Source organism: Arachis hypogaea, chromosome 14 (assembly GCF_003086295.3).
Source record: "Arachis hypogaea cultivar Tifrunner chromosome 14, arahy.Tifrunner.gnm2.J5K5, whole genome shotgun sequence".
Lineage (NCBI taxonomy): Eukaryota > Viridiplantae > Streptophyta > Magnoliopsida > Fabales > Fabaceae > Arachis > Arachis hypogaea.
In genome coordinates this window covers 25,868,711-25,895,962 of record NC_092049.1, presented here as the reverse complement: position 1 = coordinate 25,895,962, position 27,252 = coordinate 25,868,711, and the positions used below count along the sequence as shown (strand labels likewise).

General features: G+C 38.9%; 2 protein-coding genes across 2 annotated transcripts; both read right to left on the bottom strand.

The window, feature by feature from the left end:
• Nucleotides 1–1,350: 1,350 nt before the first annotated feature.
• Nucleotides 1,351–2,436, bottom strand: LOC140178549 (uncharacterized). Its single transcript, XM_072215729.1, has 2 exons — nucleotides 1,825–2,436; nucleotides 1,351–1,659 (listed from the first exon to the last, which is right to left on the bottom strand). The coding sequence occupies exons 1-2, from the start codon at nucleotides 2,434–2,436 to the stop codon at nucleotides 1,351–1,353; spliced, it is 921 nt and encodes a 306-aa protein (XP_072071830.1).
• An 18-nt stretch (nucleotides 2,437–2,454) lies between these two features.
• LOC112742448 (uncharacterized) lies at nucleotides 2,455–4,311 on the bottom strand. Its single transcript, XM_025791681.1, has one exon. It carries the CDS (start codon nucleotides 4,309–4,311, stop codon nucleotides 2,455–2,457), a length of 1,857 nt encoding a protein of 618 aa, XP_025647466.1.
• Between the last annotated feature and the right edge of the window lie 22,941 nt (nucleotides 4,312–27,252).

Genomic DNA, 27,252 nt, shown 5'->3' with positions numbered 1-27,252 from the left:
CCGCAGCACCCCTCATAGACTTTTCTCAGAACGTAGTCCGTCTGGTCGGGGTGCAGACACTTCAGCAAAGGTTGGCTAAGTCCCTTTTTGAATAGCTGATCCTGTATGATCGTATATTTGGCGGCCTCCCTTCTTATCGCTTTGGCTTCCTTTTTCGTCCTGGGGGAGTTTGCCGTTTTGCAAGAAGTCAGTGATGGGGTCCATCCAAGAAGGGGCTAACTTGGTCAGGTGGAGGGCAACTGCTGGCTCTTGCGTGATGCCTTGGATGAGGGAGCGATTGCCGGTTCCGGGTTTTGTGCTCGCCAGCTTAGATAGGAGGTCTGCCCGTGTGTTCCTCTCCCTTGGAACGTGTTGGACCGTGACCTCTTCGAATTGTTTGCTCAGCTCTTTGACCCTCTCTAAGTATTTCTGCAGTAATGAGTCTCTGTCTTGGTAGCTTCCATTCACTTGTGAAGTGACGACCTGCGAGTCACTGCATACCTCCAGCCTCTTGGCCCCGACTTCCTGAGCAAGAACCAAACCCCCTAGGAGGGCTTCGTATTCTGCTTGGTTGTTTGATACGAGAAACTCAAACTTAACCGATTGTTCATAGATGACTCCAGCCGGACTTTCTAAAGTGATCCCGGCGCCTCCGGACGTCTGGTTGGAGGCTCCGTCCACATGGAGCTTCCACCGCGTGTTCGTTTCCTTGGTTGGATTCCCAGTTACTTCCACCAGGAAGTCTGCCATTGCTTGCGCCTTAATCGCGTGTCAGGGCTCGTAGCCTAGGTCGTATTGGGATAGTTCGATGGCCCAGGTCATCATTCTTCCCGCTAGATTAGGCTTTTGGAGCACCTGTCAAATCCCCTGGTCCGTTCTTATGACCACCTGGTGACTCTGGAAGTATTGTCGCAATCGGCGGGAGGAGACCAGAAGTGCCAGTGCCAGCTTCTCCAGCTTGCTGTATCTGAGTTCTGCACCTTGCAGTGCTCTACTCACAAAGTAGATCGGCTGCTGGGCCTTCCCTTCTTCTCGTACCAACACCGCTGCGAGCGCTCCCTCTGTGATGGCTAGGTATAGATAGAGTGGCTCTCCGGCTTTCGGCTTCCCGAGCACTGGGCGTGCTGCTAGAATCTCCTTGAAGTGGTTGAAGGCTTCTTCGCACGCAGGAGTCCACTCAAATGCTATTCCCTTCTTCATCAAAGCAAAAAAGGGCAGGGCCTTTGCTGCCGACGCGCCGAGGAAACGGGACAACGCTGTGAGCCTTCCCGTCAGCCGCTGAACGTCCTTGATGCAGCCCGGACTCCTCATTTGGAGTATTGCTTGGCACTTTTCAGGGTTGGCCTCCACTCCTCTCTGGGTTATCATGAATCACAGGAACTTTCCAGCCTCCATGGCAAAGGCACACTTAAGCGGGTTGAGCCTTATGCCATGTTGTCGGAGGGACGCGAACACGTTTTCCAGGTCTCTTATGAGATCATCGGGGTGGGTGGTTTTTGCGAGGATATCGTCCACGTAAACTTCCACGGTCTTGCCGATGAGATTGCTGAATATTTTGTTCATCAGTCTCTGGTACGTTGCCCCCACGTTCTTTAGGCCAAACAGCATCACTCTGTAGCAATAGGTCCCCCCTGGCGTTATAAACGCCGTTTTATCCTCGTCTGGCCGGTGCATCGGTATCTGATTGTAGCCGGAGTAGGCATCCATGAAACTCAGATACCGGTATCCCGCAGCCGCATCAACGAGTACGTCGATGTTGGGAAGGGGGTAGCAGCCCTTGGGGCATGCTTTATTGAGAACGGAGTAGTCCACACACATTCTCCATTTCCCATTGTGCTTTTTTACCAGGACCACGTTTGACAGGCAGGTCGAATAGTCCAGCTCCCGGATGAACCCCGCTTCGAGGAGGCCGGCCATCTGTCTGGCCACTTTCTCTACTCTTTCCTGAGACATTTTTCTCCTTCTTTGGGCCACCGGTTTGGCTTCCGGTCTAACGGCTAGGTGGCGCGACATGAGACTGGAGTTTATTCCCGGCATGTCAGCGGGTGTCCAGGCAAACAAATCGCCATTAGCTCTGATCATTTCCATCAAGGGTTCTTTTAACTCGTGGGGGAGGTTCCTATTCACGAACGTGAATTTTTCCTCTGAGTTCCCGACCTTAAACTTTTCCAGGTCTCCTTCGGGCTCGGGTCTCGGTTTGTCATCGACTCTGGCGTGCAGGTCGGCGAGAAATATTCCCAATGCCTCTTTAAACTTTTTCCTTAACGAGAGACTGGCGTTGTCGCAAGCGACTGCCGTTTCCAGGTCTCCTCTCACAGATCCTACTGACCCTTCTTCAGTTATGAACTTCATTACCAACATCCTCGTGCTGATGACTCCTCCTAGGTCGTTGATTGTCTTTCTCCCCAGGATGATGTTGTAGGCGGTGGAGTCCCGTAGGATCACAAATTCGGCCATTACCGTTCTCCTCCCCTGTCATTGTCCCAGTGAGATCGGCAGGGTGATTATGCCATCTGGCTTGATGAAATGGTTGCCAAGCCCTACGACACCGTGCTGGTGCGTCTGTAGGTTGGCGTCCCTCAGGCCCAAAGCATCGAACACATTACGGAATATGATGTTCGAGTCTGCCCCCGTATCTACAAGGATTCGTTTGACGAGACCGGTTGCTACCCTGGCCGTTATGACCATGGGAGGACTCTCTCCGATCTTGTCGAACCACTGATCTTCCGGGCCGAACGAAATGGGTGGGAGCTTCCTAGTGCTTCGCGTGGAGGATGAGGAGACCGCCAGGACTTTGGCGTCTTTCTTGTGTGCCGACTTTGACCTAGGTGCTGCATTCCTAGCTGTTACCACGTTCACTATGGTGAGGCCCTGGTCGTCGTCCTCCGGTTCTTGGCGTCGCTTCGGTGCCCGAGTCCTATCTTCACTGTCGTGGTCGCGATTTCGTCGCCTTGGCTCCCTTATGAGGTGGGAAAATATGGCTAGCTTTCCATCCCTGATGACCTGCTCCAGCGCGTCCTTTAGATTGAAGCAGTCTTGGGTTTTATGCCCATAGCCCTTGTGATAGTCACAGTAGAGGCTTCGGTTTCCCCCTGTTCGTTCCTTCAGTGGTCGGGGCTTTGACAAGATCCCCTTTTCGGCAATTTGTTGATAAACTTCCATGATCGGCGCGGTGAGAGGGGTGTAGTTGGTGAACTTCTCAACACGAGGAAATGGTCTGGGAGCCTTGCTCGGGCCGCTGTCTCTGGCGTGCTCCTTTTGTCCTTCTCTGCTTCCGCGCTGCCGGTCTTGATTATGAGTGGGCTGCCGTTTGTTGGCAGCCACGACTCGGCTCACTTCTTCGTCATTGATGTACTCCTTGGCCACACATTGGATTTCCTGCATACTCCACACTGGTTTCGTGGTAAGGTGCTTTCTGAAGTCCTCGTTCAGGAGTCCATTCGTCAGGCACAAACTCGCGACCGAGTCCGTCAGTCCGTCGATTTCCAGGCATTCATCGTTGAATCTATCTAGGTATTTCCTAATCGACTCGTCGGGTCGCTGGGTTACCCCGAGCAGGTTGATTGGGTGCTTCACCTTTGCGATCCTGGTCGTGAATTGGGCTAAGAAGGTGTGGCTGATATCTGCGAAGCCGGTCACCGAGCCCTGCGGGAGGTTATTGAACCACCGTATTGCAGGCCCCGCCAGGGTGATCGGGAAGGCGCAGCATCTTACCTCGTCTCCCACTCCCTCAAGGTTCATTCTGGCCTCAAAGGTCGTGAGGTATTCCAGCGGGTCTTGTGTTCCGTCGTACCTCATGTCCATTGGCTTGTCAAAGTGTTTTGGTAGCCGGACCTCGAGTATGGAACGATGAAATGGGATCGCCCCCATTATCATGGGTCCCCGCGTTCTCCTCGTTCTTCCTTCATCGTCCTCCCGACGAGCGTCTTCGGTTCCCTGACCTGTAGTGTGCCGCCGTTCTTGTCTGGCATAGATGACAGGGTCATGGCGTCTCCTAGCGCGTCCTCTTTCCCCAGTGCTCTTGGATTCGGCCTGGGGGCTGGGCGTGCGTCTGCAGTGGCTCCTAGAGTGAGAGCGGGAGTGGCTTTGTTCTGGGGTGTGCTGGTCGTGTTCCCTGTCTGCCAGCCAGTGTTCCAGGTCTTGCATCCTATGGTGCTGTTCTTGCATTATTTTGGCGTGGTTGTCGCCAGTTCCCCCGAAGGGGCGTCCTTCGCGAGATTGTGTTGGGTGTCTTGGGGGGGATCTTGTGCGCTGCTGGGAAGTAGTCACGGCAGCATCCCCTCCGGGCTCGGCCTCGTGGCCTGTTCCACTTTGGACCAGTACGAAGTCCATGAACCTTCCCCACAGACGGCGCCAATGTTCGGTAGGTCGGGTACCGGACCGATTGGGTGAATGTCCTGATCAACAAGAGGGGAGGTCGTCTGGTCGTACGTCTCTGGGTTGGAGTAGGCGAGGTCCCGAGCTCTTCAGATGTGGAAAAGGGGGGGTGTCACCTGCAAAGACACTCCGACGCACAAGTCAATGGGGTGTGCAGGCAAAAAAGGGATAGAGTCATGTCACGTACCTTGGGGAAAGGGTAGGTCCTTCCCCTTATATACTGTGTCAGAGGTGGGCCCGATAAGGGCAGGCCCACTTTCTCCGAGGCGTGCTCCTCACAGCTGTAACAGAGCTGTCAGGGACGCGTGTCCGGGTCGGCTGCGGGACATCCCACCTCCGACCGTTCGGGTCGGGTGACTCTCGGGTTGGGCCAGCCCGTAAGGGGACTTGGGCCAGGCCGTAACAAGGGGATATTCTCTCATTGAGCAAGGGTTTCAATCTTTACATTAGAATTTTAGTTAGGATCTTATATCTCACATTATAGAGGGCTATAGGTCTAAATTGAGCTATGAGTTTCAAATTTTTAATTGGGGATGAGCGCAAGGAGGGTAGAATTTGAACCATTAATGAGCTCCGGATAATTCCAACACCCCTTGTTGTAGTCACAAATTTTCTTTCCAAAAATGTCCCAATTATTTTTATAGAATGCTACTGAAAAATCATCTTTTCTAGGGGCTTTTAAGGAACCAATATTTTTTAGAGCTTTCTTTATCTCAACATCTGTGGGAATAGCATCCAAAGACCTACAAATTAAAGGGTCTAAATTAGGATAAGAATATGAATTAACAAGATTAGGACCGGTGCTAACCTCTTCTTGATATAAGTTGAAGAAGATGTTGGTGATGTGATCTTCCAACTATTGATCCTCTTCTATCCATGTTCCATCTTGTTTTTTGAGCTTGAGAATTTTGTTCTTTTTCCTATTGACGATGGTTTTGGTGTGATAGAACTTAGTCTTTCTATCTCCTTCAGTAATTCATTTCTCTCTAGATTTTTGGATCCAAAAGGTTTCTTTCTTATCAAGCAGCTCATCAAGCTCCTTTTGAATAGTTTCTTTTAGATGGTCTAGAAAAGCATTGCTTCCATAGGTAGGGTGTCTTTAAATTCCGGCAAGCCTATTGAGGGCTCTTCTCTTGGCTCTGAAAATATTTTCAAACGTTTCTTTGTTCCATTTTCTAAGTTTCTCCTTGATATTGTTGAGACGATTTATGAGATTAAAATTTCTTTTCCAGTGTTGTTTAATAATATGCTCGTAGTCAGGGTGGTATTTCACAAGCTCATATCTGAGGGGCCTTTCTAATCTTCTACTATTTGTCTCATTAGTAATAAGGAGGGGATGGTGATTCGAGTTAGCTCTTGTAAGAACTTTGACAACCACCTCTTCATTGTCTAGTCTTCAATTCAGGTTACAAAGGACTCTATCTAGTCTTTTGAAGACTCTATCCCGCCCTTCCCACATAGGACATCTCCAAGTAAATCTGGATCCCACGAAGCCTAGGTAAACCAAACTAGTAACTACAATTGTCTATCCAAGAAGCAAAATTTCTACAAGCCCTCATGTCAGTATTGCCCTTTCCTTTCTTTTCTGATGGGTTATTTATCTCATTGAAGTCTCTAGTAATTAGCTAAGCTTTTCTCATATTGTTGGCTATATTGTGGAGAATGGGCCAGATTTCACCTCGGCTTCCAAGTTGGGGACTAGCATAGATGGCAGTGAGATACCACTCATCTCTGCCTTGTGTATCTATTCTGGCATGAATGAACTATCTATGAGAGACAATCTTATTAATCTTTAAGTCGTTGTTATTCCAACAAATCCGGATGCCACCTGCAAACCCCTGAGCTTCTTCGATGATGTAGTAGTTAAAGCCCAGGCTTCTAATGCAGTTTCTTCCATTATCTCCACTAATTCTAGTTTCCAAAAGAATTACAATGTTAGGCCCATGTTGCCTTAAAAGATCCTTTAAAGTGTGCCTAAGAGCATTGCTTGCAGCACTCCTAACATTCCAAGACATAATGATCATGGGTAAAGGAGGTTTAAAGGCGCTGCATTTCAGCAGCAACAACATCTTCCTTTAAATCATTAGCAACTGGTATGTTAAAATCTACTCCTTCCACCAGCTGATCAATATCAACTTCTATGTGTATGTTTGGATTATGGTTGGTCAAACTAGAGTTTAAACAAAAGTAATTTTATAAAATTGATTTTGGGTAGAAGTAAGTTTGTGTCAACATGATTTATGTTTGGCAACTCTATACTAAAATTGATTTTGATAAAATAAATATTGTTTGGATAATATTAGTTAAAATCACTTTTAGATAGATAATTACTAAAAAGGACATGATATTAAATATAATATTATTTTTTTATATATATTTAATTTTTTATATTTTTTTTGTATGTTTTTATATAGTATATTTTTAGTATTTTTAGTACTTTTTTTAGTACGCTATAATTTTTTACTATTATTATTATTTATGGTTAATTTTTTTGTTTAATTTATTTTATCTAATGGATCAATAAATTATATTATAAAAAGATAATAATAAATATAATGCACAAAAATTAGCATTATAAAAATATATAATGTCAAATAAAAAATTAGTAAAAAATATAAATAATAAATAATAGAAAAAAAGAGGTCATGTAAAGAGAAATAATAAAAATTTTATAAATAATACAATAATATGTATAAAGGATAAAGTTGGTAAAAGAAAAATAAAGGTTAAATGTCAATGGCTAAAAGCCAGTTAGTACAACGCAGAAGCTATAAATTCTTGCTTCTTGTAAATGTGGTTTTGTAACCATAATCACTTCTGTGTTTATAGATAGAAAAATTAGCCAAACCAAAAATTGAAGCGTTCAAGAAGCTGTAACATATTTTTTCTCTTTCAACGTGGTTGCCAAACACACTCTATATCTACCTCCATAAGGTCTTTCTTGGTTAATATGTCTAAATCTGGATTATTATTCTCCATGTCTATGTGTGTGTTTGGATTACAGTTTACAAACTAGAGTTTGCATGGAATGGATTTTGCAAACTTGATTTTGATGAAAAGTAAGTTTGTGTTAATGTGATTTATGTTTGGCAATCTTTATATCAAAATGGATTATAATAAAATAAATGTTGTTTGGATTATACTACTCAAAATCACTTTTAGATGAAAAATTACTAAAAGAGACATCAATTTAAATGATTTTTTATACTATCCTATCATTTTACTTTAGATATTTGAATAGATCTTATTAATTAATTTTATAATAAAATTAATATTTACTTACTAAATTAAAATAATATAAAAATTGACAAAATATATTTTAATACATAAAAATACTAATAAATATTAAATTAAAAGATAAAATACTAATAACATAGATAAAAAATAATATCTTATATAAAATTAGTACATAAAAACACTATTATTTCTACTGCATGTGATTAATAATTTGATCCCTAATCGAGACTCGAACACGGTCTATTTCTACAAAAGAATTAACTGTTAAAGTTTGATTAGAGCTTTCACCAACATAACTATTATCTTCTCCATCAAGAATATTTGCATGTTCATATTGATTAAATTCAGTATCTGTTTCAAAATGTCTTCTAATAAAATTATGAATAGCCATTGTTACACACACTGTACACTTGAGTTTGAATTTTGAACTTGGACATGTGTCGCAAGATAGCAAATCTATTTTTCCACACTCCAAAAGTCTTTTCTATTGTGCATCTTAAACTTGAGTGATAATAATTAAACACTTCATTATAATTTGTAAATCCAGAAGAACGCCTAAAATCTACAAGATGATAGCTCTCACATTTATATGGACCAATATATTCTTTCGGTGTTGGATAACCGGCATCTACCAAATAATATTTACCTAATGAACAATAAAATTAGTTGCATGATAACCAAGTAAATATAACTTATTTGTAAGAAAATGATAAAAATTAACCTGGAGGAGGATGCGAAAAATTCATGGTAGGAGTTGTAATAGCATTGTCAAATACATGAGTATCATGCACAGTGCCTTCCCATCCAAGTAAAGCAAAAATAAAGCACATGTCCCAATCACATACAACCATTATATTTTGTGTTGGATATTCTTTTCTTCCTATAAATTTGGGTTGATCATCACTTGGGCTAACTACACATGGAATATAAGTATCATCAATTGCTCCTATAGCATTTTTAAAAAATGGCCAATATCGTTGATCATTTTTTATTTTGCTATGAACATTCTGAAACCTAGGATCCGATGGCTTAATATATTTAATATATAATCTCAAGCAAGCAACCAATACCTCATAAAAATCTCTACTTACTGTCTCTCCAGAATGTTAAAACCTTTCTTGTATCATTCTATTACCCACTCCATGATCAACCGTATTTAAGAACATTGCAACCATTTCCTGAACTCCCATTTGTCTTGTACATTTTAATCCTTGTTCAATTAATTCATCACAAAATTGAAAAAAAAAACATGTTTTTGAAATATTTCATAACAACGAATGTCATGGCCACATAAAATTTCTTGCACCCATAAATAATCTGTTTGTTCACTAGTTCTGCATGGTTTTTTGCATAAATAATTGGCTGCATATTGACCAATTAATGTAAAAATATTTTCAATATCATCTGTATCTTCTTCTATAATGGAAAGTAATTTTGATTCTTCATGTCGTTCTTTTTTACACTCTTCAAACAAATACTCCAGGTTCATTTCAAATTAATGGCCAAAAATTAAGTCCTACATAGAAATATAAATAAATTCTTATGAACATAACAATACCAAGCTAAGAAATAAATTGTATATAATAAAAACAATTAAGTACCACAAGCAATATATTATAAAATGATACATAAGTAACACAAATTTTTCTATTGTCTTATCTTAGTATAACAAAAAATTCATGGCCAAATTAAAATAGAGTACAATAATAATTTAATTAATTTTGCATAAAAGTCATCAAACAAAAATTAGTTTTGCATGAATGGTAGTGGATTATATGCTACATATTTGAGCCAATCCAATAATCTTTACTTATATCTTTTAAGGATACAAACATTTCTCTAGCAGGTTTAAACATCATTAGTTGACAACAACAATTATGAAAATCGGGATCACTAGTGATCATTTCCATCTTTTGAATATTAGCCATTACTTTCCCGGTAGATGCACGCACCGGGTACTAAAAATGTGGACACAATAGTTGAACGTGATTCAGATGCAGAAACAATTCTACTTATTGCATCTATAATTTGCTTTGAGGCAGGGACTTTAAAATTTTTCTTCTTTTTTGTTGTTTCACAAACCACATCTTTCTTTCTTTTTTCGGTACTCTTTTGGCTATTATTTTCTTGAGAAAAACTAAGATGTATGTGTTGAAATTCAGTACTAACTCCCACACTAGCACCTATACCTTGTTCACTATCTCCAGAACCTTCTTCTATATCAACATGACATTCCTCAAAGTATGGTCGATATCCATCACCATCTTCTTCTATGCCACTAGGTAACATGGTAGATGAGGGAGCCCAAACAAATTTTCCATCAGCCATAACATCTTTAAATAACATAGTTAACTCTTCTTTAAAAGGAAGTCCTTTATTTCTGAATTTTTCATATAAAAGATTTTCTTACATTTTGATAACAACTAATCAACACAAGACTCATTACCAAAATTAACCTTAAATTTTTTTTTAATAATAAGTTAGTACGTACCAATTGTTTCTTCTCCCATCATTCATTTGGTGCATCAAGCAGTTTGTTTAGTATAATTCCATCCTAAATCCGTTTCTTTGCCAAAAAACTTGTACCATAGTGACCATTCTTTTTTAAGATTGTCCCACTTATTTTTAATTGAGTCTTATTATAATATTTTCTATTTTTTTTTATTAAATTGAGATAAAACATTTTTTCAACTTTTCTTTATAAGAGTGGTTCCATTACATTGCTGTTTAGCAACTTTATCCAAGCATTCTTGGATAAATTGTTTAGTGGTCTCCATTTGCCATGCTGTTTTTGGCTTTTGAGATTCATCGTTACTCATTAATTTATTATATATATATATATATAGAAAAAAGTGAGAACCCTAATCCCTTTTCTCTCTCACTAGTGCCACTCACCCCTGCCCTCTTGACACCCCCCTTTTGTATTCTCTGCATCCTTTCTGCACCCAGCTAGCCAGCCACCTTCAAACACCTCCCTCGCCTCTGTTCGTTTCACCTCGTCGTCCCACTCACGGCGCCATCGTCGGACACTGCGGCATTCTCTTTTCCGGTGCTTTTATCTGTCCTACACGGCGCCATCACCGCACTACACCATTCTCCATCCGCACCATGTTGTTCCCTGCCTCGCCGTGGCATCTCCGCAACTTGTGGAAAGCAGGCGCCGAAGTGTCCCCCCAATTCGTGGAAAGAACTCACCGTCGCGTTCTCCAACTCTTCCAATGAAGTCGTTGTTGCATTTCCCTATCGTAGCCGCCAGTTGTTCGTTGTCCTCCTCCTCCTCCTCCAGTTTCACCTGATTTCAGGTTTGATGCTCCTTTTTCCTTTGTTTTTTTTTTTTGCAGTTTTTTTGACACATAGGGTTTATAATTAATTAATTATGAAACAGTTAGGGTTTGATACTCCTCCTTGTATAATCTTTGTTATGTATTCTTTTAATAATCTGCTCTATTATGGGTTTTTTTGTTGTTGATTTAAGGCAGTTTATAATTTATCCCTTTCTGTGTTTTGTTGTCGTTTTTGTTAATTTATTCCAGTTTAAAATCTCCTCTATATAATCTCTATTATGTGTTCTCTGTATAATCTCCTCTGTTATGTGCTCTTTTTGTTGATTTATTGCAGTTTATAGTTTATCCTTCTCTATTTTTTGACTTTTTTGCTGATTTATTTTGTGTTTTTTTTTTGTATTTTATTTAATCTTTTTTTTGTTTTCTGAATTTTTTTTGTATCTAAAGTTGAGCTAGAATCTAATTTAGTGTTTCTATATTAAATATTAATTTAGTATTTCTGTATTAAATCTTGCTGTTTATGTACAAGATGGATAGTTTTAGCTTGACTCCTATTGAAAATAATAATGAGACAGAACGAACACAAGGTGATGATGGTCAAGCAATTGAAGCAAATATCCAAGAAACACAAGAGAAAGGACAAGAAGAAATACAAGAGGGAGGACAAGAAGTTAGCCAAAGCGTGTAAAGCAATCCTAACAAAAAAGGATTAACTTTCGAGGCTTGGAAGCCTTTTAGGAGGGAGCAAATAGATGGAAAGTGGAAGGCAATATGTAAAATTGCGAAAGAAAGATTGAAGGTGACACGAAGCAAGGAACTAAGTACTTGCATGATCACATTATAATTTATCCGATTCATACTGTTAGGGGACCAAAGCAATGAATACTGAAAATAGTGCAACAATCATCAGGTTCGGCAGGAACGGGAAGGCCAACAAATTTACTTTTTGTTGAAAACTTCACATTTAGTTAAGAGGCAGCACGACGAGCACTTACAAGATGGGTTATTAAGAACGAACACCCTATGTTATTTGTTGAGTAAGAGGATTTTCATCAGTTTACGACTGAGTGTCAACCTTTGTTCAAATTTTATACAATAAATATACTAAGAAGTGATGTTGAGAAGATGTATGAAGCTGAAAAGGCAAAGCTTCTGAAATTGATGGAAAAAATGCAAGCCGCATTGCTATAACTACTGACATGTGGAGTGCTGATTGTCAAAATAAAGGTTATATGTCGATTACAGCTCACTTTATTCATGATGATTAAAACTTGCAATGTCGGCTTGTGAGGTATTATTCTAATTCATTTGTGCTTTTGGTATCTTTTAAATATTTGAATTTCTAATGTCATAATTATTTATTATATTTACATTACTTTAGGTTTGTATACGTGCCTGCACCCCATACTACTAAAGTTCTTAGTGATGCTTTGGTGAATTCCTTGTATGATTGGAATAGATAGAAAATTGTCAACTTTAAGAGTTGATAATTATAGTACAAATGATGCTATGATTCATCTTGTATTTGATAAGATTTCACCATCTAACTTTATTAAGAAAGGAGAATTTTTTTACATGCGTTGTTGTGCTCACATTCAAGGACGGATGTATTCATTGGGGTGTGGGGACAACTGCCCCCAGTGAAATTCCAAAAATGACTTAGTAGTTCTTAGTGAAATGTCTTAATTTCCCCCAGTATATAATTAATTTTGACCCCAGGGCCCAGACCCTACCCCAAACTAAATCCCTAACCCTTCTTTTTCTCCAATCTTCTTCATCTACTCCAGCCTTCCCTCCAGGCTCCAGCCTTCGCAGTCCGCACTAAGAGGCTAAGAGTGTAATAGCCCAGATCACCCGCTAGCATGATATTGTCCGCTTTGGCATACAAAGCCTCACGGTTTTGTCTTTGACGATAGGGATGATAGCCTAAGCCCCCCACACTCACTCGTCAAAACGCGTCATGTTAGGGAGAGGTATCCACACCCTTATAAGGCATGCTTCGTTCCCCTCTCCAACCGATGTGGGCCTTACAATCCACCCTCCTAAGGGAGTCCAGCGCCCTCGCTGGCACATCGATCCGGATTCTGGCTCTGATACCATGTGTAACAGCCCAGATCACCCGCTAGCATGATATTGTCCGCTTTGGCACACAAGGCCTCACGGTTTTGTCTTTGACGATAGGAATGATAGCCTAAGCCCCCCACACTCACTCGTCAAAACGCGTCATGTTAGGGAGAGGTATCCACACCCTTATAAGGCATGCTTCGTTCCCCTCTCCAACCGATGTGGGCCTTACAATCCACCCCCCTAAGGGAGCCCAGCGCCCTCGCTGGCACATCGATCCGGGTTCTGGCTCTGATACCATGTGTAACAGCCCAGATCACCCGCTAGCATGATATTGTCCGCTTTGGCACAAAAGGCCTCACGGTTTTTTCTTTGACGATAGGGATGATAGCCTAAGCCCCCACACTCACTCGTCAAACTAAACCGTAAGTGGCAACTGACTAAAGATCCTTCAGTCTAACTAATACTTCCCTTTCCAATTCCTCCAGACCTCCCAACCACCAGCAGGGGTATAATATAGCAAACACAGTTATATCAGACAAGAGATTTAAAAATAGGAACAGATAAGGCATTTAGACAATTAGCAAGTAATATGCAGTCAAATAGGCAATCTCAAACAATTCATATAGTATGCATATGATGAATGCCTGTCCCTAGTGGCTGATGATATCATCTGTCAGTTATAGAGCCAACCCGACAAGTCCTGGTAGCTAACCATTGGACTGTCCCTCTGTCGCGCATCCCCAACTTGAGTTATACTCATCATAAACTTGATCATAATCATGATCCATATCCATCACCCTCACTGGTGAATATTTACGGGGGCGAGCTCATCCGGGCCTTTCACAGTGCCCGGCCACACTTACGACATAGGGTCACAAGAGCTTCGAGTCTCAACCTGGAGCACGTGGTGGCTAGCCACTGCTTCCTCCCAGGGAAACCCTCATCTCCGATGGTGGAAGTGCAAACATTCACAATTCATTCAACAGCATATATGCATTTATACTTAGCCATAATCATGGCTCCGCCGTAACACGGCAATAATCTAGCCATCCGGCTCACGGTTAAATCCATAACCAGCCAATTCATTAACAATTACCGCCCTTCGGCCCATGGCACAACAAGCACTTCCACCGCCATCCTCCACATCTCACATAATCATCTTTGATCCTCATTGATCATTCATTTTTCCCTTGCTTCACTCGCAAGTTACCATATTCACTAGCTCCTTGTCTCATTGCTAGGCATATCATAATGATTTAAGACATAAGTGGTGAGATCGGAGGCTTAGAAGTATGAAATTTGGCTTTTAAAACTCAAAAATCAACTTTGGGATGAAAACAGGGCCACGCGTACGCGCACTCCACGCGCACGCGTAGATGGCCACAAAATCTCATCGACGCGCAAGCGTCATACGCGCGGACGCGCGGGTTGAAAAATAGCCAAACGACGCGCGAGCGTCAACCACGCGTACGCGTGGGTGCTCTTGCGCCCCAGGGACAAAACTGGCACAACTCTCTGAAAAATGGCTGGGCATTTGGTGCAGCGTATCGACGCGCCCGCGCACACCACGCGCACGCGTGGATGGTGCTTTCTTGATGAACGGCGCGTACGCGCCAAGTGCGCCTACGCGCGGAGGGTCATTCTGCTAAAAATTTTCTAAGTTAAAAGCTGCAGAATTCACAAATTCAACCCCCAATCTTCCGACGGACATAACTTTCTCATTTTAAATTGTTTTTCAGCTGTTCTTCAAACGGCATGGACATCCCGGATTCAATTTCATTTCTAAACAGATTTGGCACAAATCAGAGATCCGTATTCCAAGTTATGTCCCGTCAAAGTATGCCAAAAAACCATGTTTTCATACAAAACCATAAAGTGCCATTTTCAAAACAAGCCACTTTCAACTCTTTTCAAAATCAATCAAAACATGCCAATTTCATCCCTTTTCTTTGAAATCAATCAAAATATACCAAAATCAACATCAAGCCATCCTCAACTCACACATTGACATTTTACCAAACTTCCCAAAATTACCATCCCTTTTAACACTTCTCAATCAAATGGCTAAAGGACAAACACAATATCATGTCATACATCCCCCCTCATCCCAATTTCCAACAATACCATTTCCAATCAACCATCATTATACATAATCAACATCATACTCACCATCAATATGGTACCACTCACCAATTCAACCTTAATCATTCATCAAGCATATATCACAACATGCATTTTCTCATATATCACACAATCAAGGCATCAATATTTATAATCACATATATGATCACATCATATGTCTCAACCATTTAACAACATCAACCATTCAATGCCTATCTTAGGGCCTCTAGGCTAAGTATTTCCTACCACATTACATATTAGATACGGAAAACCGAGACCATACCTTAGCCGATTTCCCAAGCTCAACCGGAACACTTCCAAACCACTTGTCCACAAGCTCTCAAGGTCTCAACACCTCCAAGAACAGATTTTATCACACAAAACCCTCTCCCAAGCTTTCCAAAATCACCAATCAAGCTCCAATATTCACATATACACAACCTAAGCCACAATCATCATAACCATACACAACATCTCAATACCCAACATCATAGAACAACAAATTACACTAGGGTTGAGAATCTTACCACACCCAAGATCCAAGGAGACAAGATTAACCTTCTCCTTCAAGAGAGTTGGGTCCTATAACATCAAAGAACCCAAAATCTCAACATTTTATCCATGAAACTCGAAAACAAAGGCTGGAATTTCGAAGAACAAAACGTGGCTTACCTCAAGATTGATTGTATGAGTTTTGTAGAATTCTCCGCGGTGCACACGTGGCCGCAAACGGTGCGGCGATCAGAGCTCTAGATCAAAAGTTATGGTGGTTTGAAGATCAAGTGAGAGAAAGAACTTGAGAGAGTGTTCTTCCCTTCCTCTCCACCATTTCAGCGTGAATGAGAGTGTTGTGAGGAGAGAGAGTGCTGAAAACTAGGGTTTTGGTTTAGTTTAGTTGGGCCAAGGGCCCATTTTGGGTCCGGTTGGACCGGTTTGGCCCGTTCAGTCCAATCTTGGTCCGATTTTTATAAAATTGGTACCGAAATTCTCGTCTCAATCTCCTCTATCATATTAAGCCATAAAAATAACATTTTTGGCTTTCTAGAATAAATTCTCATTTATGGGTTAATTAGCCATTAATTAACCGGGTCTTACATTCTACCCACCTAATTGGGAATTTTGCCCACAAAATTCGAATTCAATTACCTGAGAATAAGTGCGGATAATCCGTTCGCATCTCCGACTCAAGTTCCCAAGTGTGTTCCTCAACACCGCTTCGACTCCAAGCCACTTTAACTAATGAAACCTCTTTTCCACGCAACCGTTTGATACTAGTATCATCAATTCTAACTGGAGCCGCTGGAAGCGTCAAATCTTCTCTTAACTGAACCGACTCAGGTTCTAATACATGGCTAGCATCAGGAGTGTACTTCCGAAGCTGCGACACGTGAAACACGTCGTGCAGGTTCGAAAGATGAGGTGGTAGAGCCATCCGATATGCCACCGGTCCAATCCTCTCCAGGATCTGAAATGGACCAATGTATCGAGGATTCAACTTCTTCGCTTTAATCGCCTTACCTACTCCTGTGGTTGGAGTAACCTTCAGGAAAACATGATCTTCTTCCTCAAATTCCAAGGGCTTCCGCCTTTGATCGGCGTAACTCTTTTGGCAACTCTGCACCGTAAGCATCCTATCTCGGATTTTCTTAACTTGTTCAGTGGTCTCAGCTATCATCTCCGGCCCCAACAAGCCTTTCTCTCCAGCTTCATACCAACATAGCGGAGATTGACATTTCCTCCCATACAATGCCTCATACGGAGCCATTCTGATGCTCGCATGGTAACTATTATTGTATGCAAACTCCACTAACGGCATATACCGATCCCAACTCGCCGGTTGATCCAAAACACAAGCTCTCAACATATCCTCTAGTGTTTGGATCGTCCTCTCGGATTGACCATCTGTTTGAGGATGGTACGCTGTACTCAAGCTTAATCGGGTTCCAAAAGCTTTCTGAAATGCACCCCAGAACCTCGAAGTGAAACGAGGATCTCTATCACAGATTATAGTAGCAGGTACACCATGGAGTCTCACAATCTCCTTTATGTATAACCGAGCTAGCTCCTCAAGGGTGTAAGTCATCCGAATGGGCAAAAAGTGAGTTGACTTCGTCTGTCGGTCCACAATCACCCAAATAGCATCAAAACCAGTCCTAGTCCTTGGTAATCCCGACACAAAGTCCATTGCAATACTTTCCCATTTCCATTGTGGAACCTCTAAAGGTTGCAACATCCCAGAAGGTCTTTGATGTTCAATCTTTACCTTTTGACAAGCTAAGCACTTTGAAACATATTCCGCCACATCATTCTTCATACCCGGCCACCAAAATATCGCCTTTAAATCATGGTACATCTTAGTACTTCCCGGGTTAATGGAGAATCCACTTTTGTGTGCCTCCTTTAAGATATCTTGCCTCAAAGTGCCAACTTCTGGCACAATGATCCTACCCTTGAATCTCCATAACCTATCTTTTTCTTTTGACACTCTCCACTGTTTTCCTTGCTCGATAGCCGGTAACACCTTCCATAATGCTTCATCATTTTCATGAGCCTTTAGGAGTTCGGACATGAAGTCACTCGAGATTTCTAATCGGCTCAAACACAAGGTTCCAGATACTTCTCGAGCACCAATTTTTAGACTCTCGAATCCCTTGAGCAACTTCTCCTCTTGAAGCATCATCCAAGCCGCATATAACGACTTCCGACTTAACGCATCCGCCACTACATTTGCCTTCCCCGGATGGTAATTCAACTCAAAGTCGTAGTCCTTCAATAATTCCATCCACCTCCTTTGCCTCATATTAAGCTCTTTCTGATCAAAGAGATATTTCAAGCTCTTATGATCAGAGAAGACTTGGAACTTAACCCCATAGAGATAATGCCTCCACACCTTCAAGGCAAACACGACCGCAGCGAGTTCTAAATCGTGCGTAGGGTAACTAACTTCATGAGGTCTCAACTGTCATGAGGCATACGCCACCACTTTATGATGCTACATCAGCATGCATCCTAGACCCTTTAGTGAGGCATCACAGTACACCTCAAATGGTTCGTTCGGCTCAGGTAACACTAACACAGGTGCAGTGGTCAACTTTTTCTTCAATGCCTGAAAGCTTTCCTCACACTCAGGAGTCCAAACAAACAGAGTGTCTTTGCGGGTTAATTTTGTTAATGGCAAGGCTAATTGCGTAAAGCCTTTGATGAACCTTCGGTAATAGCCAGCTAAGCCCAGAAAACTCCTTATCTCAGTTACTGTGGTTGGTTGCCTCCAATCCATCACAGCTTCCACCTTAGTTGGATTTATGGCTATTCCCTTCTTACTCACCACGTGACCCAAAAACTTTACCTCATCCTTCCAAAACTCACACTTAGACAGTTTCGCATAGAGTTTCTTCTCCTTTAGAATTTGCAACACAGTCCTCAAGTGTTTCGCATGCTCTTCTTCAGTCTTGGAGTAAATTAGTATGTCGTCAATGAAGACAACAACGAATTTATCCAAAAACGGACGGAACACTCTATTCATGTAATCCATGAATACTGCAGGAGCGTTCGTCAACCCAAAGGACATTACAAAGAGCCATTAGTCCATTACTGGCTTGCTGTTGGCGCTGTTACCGTGTCGCGTGCCACCACTCCGCGTTTCAGAAAGTGTCACGGTTCTCTCCTCGCTGACGTCTCCGTCCTCCTCTCTCCAGAGTCCACAGTCACTGCTGCCGTGCCGCGTCTCCGCATCCCCTTCTGGTTCTTCTTCTTCTTCTTCTTCTTCTTCTTCTTCTTCTTCTTCTTCTTCTTCTTCTTCTTCTTCTTCTTCTTCTTCTTCTTCTTCTTCTTCTTCTTATTATACTGTGAATCTGTGTTCCTCTTCTCTCTTCGGTTTTCACTCTTCAGACTTCAGCAGAGAATGCCTACCTTTCGTCTTCGTCCTGCTGCCGCTGAACGCCGCACGCCCGCACCACTACTGCCTATTGGGTTCTGCATTTTTGCTTCCTAGTTCCTAGAGTTCAGCTGTTCAGATTCAGTCTTGGATTATTCTATTTCTTGGTACATTCATGAATCATGATTCAGCGATCTACAATTCTGTTTATTCACTTATTTGCTAATTGGATTAATTTGTTTGATAATTAATTTAGTTAGTTTGTTAATTGTGAATTTGTGATTGAATTTGTTCTGATGTAATTGCAACTTTGCAAGTTTAGTTTGATTAATTTGTTTGTTAATTCACTTATTCACTTCTTGGATTAATTTGTTTGTTAATTTGTGAATTGTGATTGAATTTTATTCACTTACACTGTACTCCTTTTTTTCTTCTTCGATATATAAAGATTGCGTCTTTCCTACTTGCTTAAGATGGAAAAATGGAGATTAATATCTGATATATAAAGACTCATTATATGGTATTATACTATTGTTTATATGAGCTTTGAAATAAGTTTATATGGTATTGTTTAAATTTCATTACAGGGCCTTTGAAATAAGTTTATATGTTCAATTTCTGTTTCTGGAGTCTGGACTACTATTCTAATAATGTTGAAGAATGACTCAATGAGTAATATTACCTCATTGACTTATAGGCTTATATTACCTCAATGAGTAATAAATAAGTTTATATGCTCAATTTATAGGCTTATAGCAATTCTGTCTCATCATCAGGTGTGCATCAGCACCGCAAGAGCTTAGAATGGATTGGGATATTAGTTGTTGTTATTTTTGTTGGAAATTTATTTAAATGACATATGTATATCAATTTTGTATTTATAATTTTTTATTTGTGTAGAATTGTGAACTTTTTTATTAATTTGAATTGCTTCTTTGCATAGTTTGAATCTAAGACATTCATTTTTTGCATTTGATAAGGAGAAGTTGATCCAGTTAGTTCAATTTTATCCATTAGAATTTTTTTCCACTTAACTTTTGGCACTTGATAGTTAACTTGAGAACTTCATACTAGATGTGCGTTCTGATGATCAATTCTCGGACTTAAATGGAATTGGTGCTCTTTCTCAGAAGTTGGTTGAGACTCGAAAGAATATTGTTTATCCATTAGTGTTTCTTCTTTTAAAGTTAGCTTTAGTTTTGCCTGTAGCAACTGCATCAGTTGAAAGAACTTTTTCTGCTATGAACATCATAAAGAGTCGACTTCGTAACCGTATGGGAGATGAATTTTAAATGATTGTTTAGTGACATACATAGAAAGAGAGACATTTGATTGTATTGATAATGAAAAGATTATTCAATCTTTTCAAAATATGAAATCTAGAAGAATAAAATTCTAAATTATTTGTTATTATTTTGAATTATTATTTTATTATTTTGCCCCCATTGAAAAAATTTTCTGGATCCGTCACTGCTCACATTGTTAATTTGATTGTGAAAGATGGTCTGAATGTAATATGTGGTTCCATTGAAAAAATTAGAGAGTATTTCTTTTCGGGTTGCAACACAGAAGAAGAAAAAAATTTGAAGAGACTTGTAAGTAATTGAATATTAATTATAGGAGAAAGCTTGCACTTGATTGTAGAACTAAATAAAATTCAACTTATTTAATGCTTGCTTTTGCATTGCCATATAGAGATATATTTGAGCGTTTAAGACACTGTGAATCTTTATCTAAAGTTGTACCATCTGATGATGAGTGAAAAATGGCAAATGAATTTGTTAATGAATTAGAAGTCTTATATAGTGTGATTGAATTATTTTTTGACACTTTATATCTAACTACAAATTTATATTTTTTCAAGGTGTGTGAAATGAGATTGACATTGAATGAGTGGATGCTAAGTCTCAATGACTTGATTCATAAAATGACAATAAATATGATTAATAAGTTTGAAAAGTATTAGGATTAAATTAATGAAGTCACGGATGTGGGAGCTATCTTAGATCTTAGAAATAAGATGAAGTTGTTGAAGTTTTTTTCTTAAAATATATGGATGTCAAAGCGAGAATTATTTGAGTAAGGTCAAGAAAATGATGGAAGAATTAGTATGTGAATATTAACTTAAGGCTAGGGTTAAAGGAAGAGCTCTAAATAATGGTATCTTAGCTTCTACTTTGAATGTTGGACATGATGAAAGATCTTCAAAGACAAAATTCAGTTCTATCTACTTGCAATTTGTGGATGATACATCTGAAGACTGTGCTATAAAAACTGAGTTAAATTTTTATTTGAAAGAAAGTATTATGGTAGATAAAATAAATTTGAAAAAATTTGACATTTTGACCTACTGAAAAATATTGGAGTAAAATATCCAACTTTATAAAAGATTATAAGAAATTTTTTAGGCATTCCCATTTCTACTGTTGCCTTAGAGTCCATTTTTAGTACCGGTGCTCGAGTTATACATCCACATCGCAATAAATTGCTATGTGAAATTGTTGAGGCGTTAATTTAAACTCAGCATTGGATACACTCTTCAGGTGAAAATACTAATAAATCAAGTTTTATTTGGTATTAAAGTTTAATGCTATGTCAAATTTAACTCTCATGAATTGTTGATTGATATAATATAGGTAAATCAGGGTCGAAAATTCCAATTCCTTGGGACTATAAGATGGATATGGAAATTTAGGAGTTTAGGTAATTATTTTTTTATTATGTCAAATTTTTATTTGATATATGGTATTCTTGTTTATGATGTATATTAACCTATTCATATTTGTGTTGTTTTAGTAGAGAACATGGAGTTATTTGTTAGAAGTTGTATTCTGACAATAAAAAAATTTGATGTTGACGACTTTATTTTATGACTTTTTTTAAGAATGAAAGTAGTATTTTAAGATTTTGTTTTATGGACTATGATTGGTTATTTTATATTTCTGGACATGTAAGTTATAATCTTAGATAAGATATGTTTGTGGGCCGGCTTAGCAGGTTTTGACCCGTTTGCTATCCCTAAGTATAGTATTTGTTACAACAATGACTCAAAACATTAACCCAACATATACTTGGATCCAGTAAGATCCACAAGCAAGTAAGATCAACCTTAGTTCATTATTCGGGTCCCAAATCCAACTTAGATTTATTACCTTAAGGTCTAATGAAGATGAAATTTACGTGTCTCCTCTTAAATTGACTCATATTAGATCTCCGTTGCTAGTTAAGGATGATAATGGAAATTCTAGGGGAGCTGTAGGTCCTTTTTCCGTTCCGTTTAAAAAAATGTCCCACATTCCCTTTCCATCTTCGTCACAAGTTCCTGTTTAATTATTCTCTTAGGGAACACAAATACTTACGAGTATCTATGAATTATGAAAATTTTTGAAAAAAACTAACAAAAAAGCATAATATAATAATTATAAAATAATCATTCAATATAATTCAACACAATTCATAACAGATTCATTATGAAAAATAACATTTAAAAAAACGTCTTCTGACATCATAACATAATTTTTTACGACGAGACTAAGCAATGTAATGATGGACTTGAGAGGCAAAGAAAGTGAGTTAGAAAGACAGAGATGCAAAATCGAGACTAAGGATAGTCTAGAACAAAAAAGAAAATTTTGAATTAGAAAAAGGAATTAGGGTTACTAATTTAAAAAATTGATTTATGTATATCTAAATTAGGATAAATCAGTAATTTTATATTCGCGTGGATTTAACTGGTCCTATGGGCGAGTATATATATATACCCGTCCATTTCAAGTGGCTGGGTTTCATCTCGTGAGATTTCACGGGTCCCCATTCAGCCCTAAATTGCGAGTAACCCATTTCAGTTAGTTTTTTCATCATCCTTATTGCTAGCATTCATTGGTTCGTGAGCTACTCTAGCCACTTAGTAAATTTTCAGATAACCAAAATTCAAGATGTATTATTCTCATAAAGTTATATATGTCTTTGTTATAATAAGGGCAACTTAAATAAAATGATTGGAACTAAATTTACCAGATTAAAACTTTTGAAATTGCAAACTTGTTTACAACTCTTATATAACTATATAAACCACTATACTACAGGCACCAGCGAATTGAAACTGAACGTAATCCGCTACTGGTAGCCGTAATTTACGTTGAAATAGAGCTGGGCGAAAATCGCTATAGGCTGTAGCGGTTTCCGAAGGAGGTGCAACACATATAAACCGCTGCTGGCTATAGCAGTTTATGTATAAATGGGGGGTAAATAAAAACCACTGGAGGTTGCCGCATTTTACGTGAAGGTTGGCTATAAAACTGTGATAGCCAGCAGCGGATCCTTTGGTGTGGAGAGGAAATTTGGTTAGAGAGAGAGAAGAGGTGGCTAGGAGAGGATTTGGGTTTTTTGCAGTGTCTATATTCAAGTGGGACCAAAACAGACGAAGATCGCTTGTACCGACTCAACGGCGTTGATCACGTTGTTGGAGGCATCTTAGTTCGTTTTCTTTTTAGTATTAGAGTTTGGAATATAGAATCTAGTATTTAGCGTATAGGAATTAGAATATATAATTTAAGATTTATAGTTTAGTATTTAAAATTTAAGATTTTAAATTCAAAATGTAGACTTAAAAATTAAAAAAGATGGCTCATTTGTTACTTGTTCTAAAGTACGTTAATATTCATTCTATTTTTGTATTTAGACTGTCGTATATATTAAATATTTAGTCAATTTATATATTGAATCAAATTAGGACATTTGAAGTAATAATTTAAGGTTTAGGCTTGTACGTGCTAGAATTTAATTACGTTGTGGTTATTTTTATTACATGATGCAGCCGAGTAGGTGTATTTACAACATTCAGAGGCAACAGAATATGCCTATGCATGAAAGGATCATACCTTATTTGGAGAGGGCTAGTTTCTACCACTTGGCCATGCTGAATAGCCATTGGTTCTGGTTGGTTGAGCCTATGATCAGTGCATTCATTGAGAGGTGGCGTCCCGAGACACACTTTTCACTTACCGTTCGGAGAGTGCACCATCACGTTGCAAGATGTGGCTTATCAGATAAGGTTGTTCGTCGATGGGGAGGCTGTTAGTGGGTGTCTCACTAACTTTGAAAATTTTATAGAGGATGGCAGACCGGTTTGGGAGTGCTTTCAGGAGTTATTCGACGAGCTACCACCGCCAAATAAGGTCAAGCAGATGATAATCTGGTGCATGGCAGAAGTTAGGCCAATTAAGAGATTATAATATAATAGAACAGCGTTGCAAGTATAGCTTCCAACCAGCTAAAATCCGCCTCACTAATTTAGAAGAGTGTCACAAAAATTTATAATAGAAAAAATACTGAGAGTATGAGTCCCAGGTCGTCTCCCAACGAGTTGCAAGGAAGAGTGCTATTTTATTAATTAGGAATTTCTAAGAGTTTTGAGAGTTGAAAAATGAGCAATTAAATAAAAATAAATTAAAGTAATAAAAACTAAGAATGATTATTAATATTCTAAATAAAAAACCTTGACTGGGGGAATGATTAATTGGAAGTTCTGTCCTTGTTGGGATCTCTTAAGTGTAGTATTAAAAAGGTTGTCATTTTCACTTAGTTAACCCTTACTAAATAAAGGAAAGACAAGTGATTGAGCTAACTCTTATTCGTAAATCCTAGTCCTCTCCCTTGGGAAGGTCTAGCGTTAGTAAATACAGAACTAGCCAACAACTTCCAGTTTAATAAGCACTTAAGCCTTCCAACTCAAGTGTCTCTTTTTAATCAACCCCCATGTCAAGTATGGAGTCTACTCCATTGACATGAATATAACGCTCATAAAAATATAAGAAGACATGATAAATTAAATAAAATAGGGATTCAAAATTAATTAAAAATAAAAGTAATCCTTTGCACTAACAATTCATGAAAATAATCCAATTACTACTTTAAACAAGAATTAAGAACATGGAATAAATAAAAGAGTAAGTAAGGAAACAAACTAAAATAGTATCTTCAACGGAGGTAATGACTCCTCAATATCCAAAACCAAAAGCAATAAACTGGGAATGTAAAGAGAACCTAGAGGAAGAGTAATCCTCTCTAGATTTAGATCTAAAAAACCTAAAAACTATCCTAATGTATCTAAAACTGTGTTGTCTATTGTGTCTAAGATGTGTCGATGATCTGTGTTTTTTGGGCCAAAAACTGGGTCAGAAACAGCCCAGAAATCGCTGGGAACGAATTCTGCCACGCTGATTTTCTACAGAACGACGCATCCGCGTGATTCATGCGTGCACATCATTTTTCTGTACGGTCACTATAGCGAATTATATATTATTTTGAAGCCCCAAATGTTAGCTTTCCAACGCAACTGAAACTGCATTATTTGGACTTCTGTAGCTCATGTTATGACCGTTTGAGTGCAAAGAGGTCAGGCTGGACAGCTTAGCAATTTCTTCAACTTCTTGTATTCCTTCCACTTTTGCATGCTTCCTTTCTATCCTCTAAGCCATTCCTGCCCTATAATCTCTGAAAACACTTAACACATATCAAGGCATCGAATGGTATAAGAGAGGATTAACATTAGCAATTTAAAGGTCCAGGAAACATGTTTTCAATCATAGCACAAGATTAGGAAGAAAAATGTAAACTCATGCAAATTATATGAATAAGTATGAAAATAATGGATAAAATCCACTCAATTAAGCACAAGATGTACCACGAAATAGTGGTGCATCAAATCTCCCCACAGTTAAACATTAGCATGTCCTCATGCTAAGCTCAAGAGAACTAAAAGGGTGAAAAGGAATGGTAGAGAGTATGAAATACAACATATCTATGTGAATGCAACTATATGCAAAATGTTTCTACCTACTTGGTCAAAAGTAAACAAATCTTTTAAGAACAAATATGAACTGAATTTCACTAATTTAAATCACAAAATAATGTACAAATAGACTTGCAAGAAGAAGATAGCTCATGAAAGTCGGGAACAAGGAATCGAGCATCGAACCCTCACTGGAAGTGTATGCACTCTAATCGCTCAGGTGTTTAAGGTTTGATCTCTCAATTCTCTACTAATCTTACTTTCTAAGGCTTGCTTTTCTTCTACCAATCAACAAAAATTTGATGCACAAATACACATATCAAGAGGTCTTTTAAGGGTTGTAATGGGGTTAGGGTCAAGGTAGGATTGTATTTAGCCAAGTGGACTAAAATCTGAATCCTTAATTAACTTAAACTTTTCCCACCTAACTTACGACAATCCATGTAATCAGAATATAAAATCTAACTATCTATTAACTATGTTTTCCACATATTCATGCATCCTAATTTTGAGTACAGTACATATGCATTGCTATCACCATTTACTTTGTGGCATTTTGTCCCCTTTTATTATTTGCTCTTTTTCTTTTCTTTTTCTCCTTTTTTTTCGTTTATTTATATGCCTATTTTTTTCTTTTGTTTTGCTCAATGCATATGATTAATTTATTGAATGCAAGAATATGTCCTAAACATTTCTTTCACATTTTCAGAAAATCCTAACATACTCAATTCTCAAACCAAATGTTTCCAAACCCAATTTTCCTACACTTAAATCATAAGCACTCTCACTAGTCTAAGCTAACCAATGATTCAAATTAAGGACATTATTATTTTCCGCTTAGAGTTAATGATGTGCTAAAGTAAAGAATAAAATGGGTAAAATAGGCTCAAAATTGGTTTGCAAGGGATAATGAAAGGTAAGGCCATATGGGTATGTAAGCTTAGTGAAACAAAGGTCTCAATCATATAAGTGCATGCATACATCAAACCATGGAAATATAGAATTAAGCAAGACAAAGATCACAATTTTAGAGAGAATAACACACACCAAAAATAAAATATTGGTTGATAAAATACAACCAATCAAATAGGCTCAAAATCTCACTGGTTTTGTGTGTTTGAGCTCTAAAACATGTTCCAATATAATATTTCTTCAAACAAGTTTAACAAAAAATTTTAATCAAATTAGTGAAATACTCTAAAATAATTTCTTGAAAAAGAAACTATTACTTCAACCAAGTGGTAAAATATGCACAAAAATCAAACAAACATGTAAATGCAACAACTCATTTAACAAAGAAAATTTAATCATTGGTGTTGAGAAAGAAATAACTAACCCACGGAAGTTGGTATCGACCTCCCCACACTTAAAGATTGCAGTCCTCGGTGCATGCTAAGATGTGCGAGTGGACGGGTTGCTCTAACTAATACTTTTCTTTTTCTTTAGTAGATTGTGCAGATGGACTTGTCTGTTGCCCCATATAGAAGTTTCTCCCTTTTTCCTTCTTCGGTGGCCAGCCT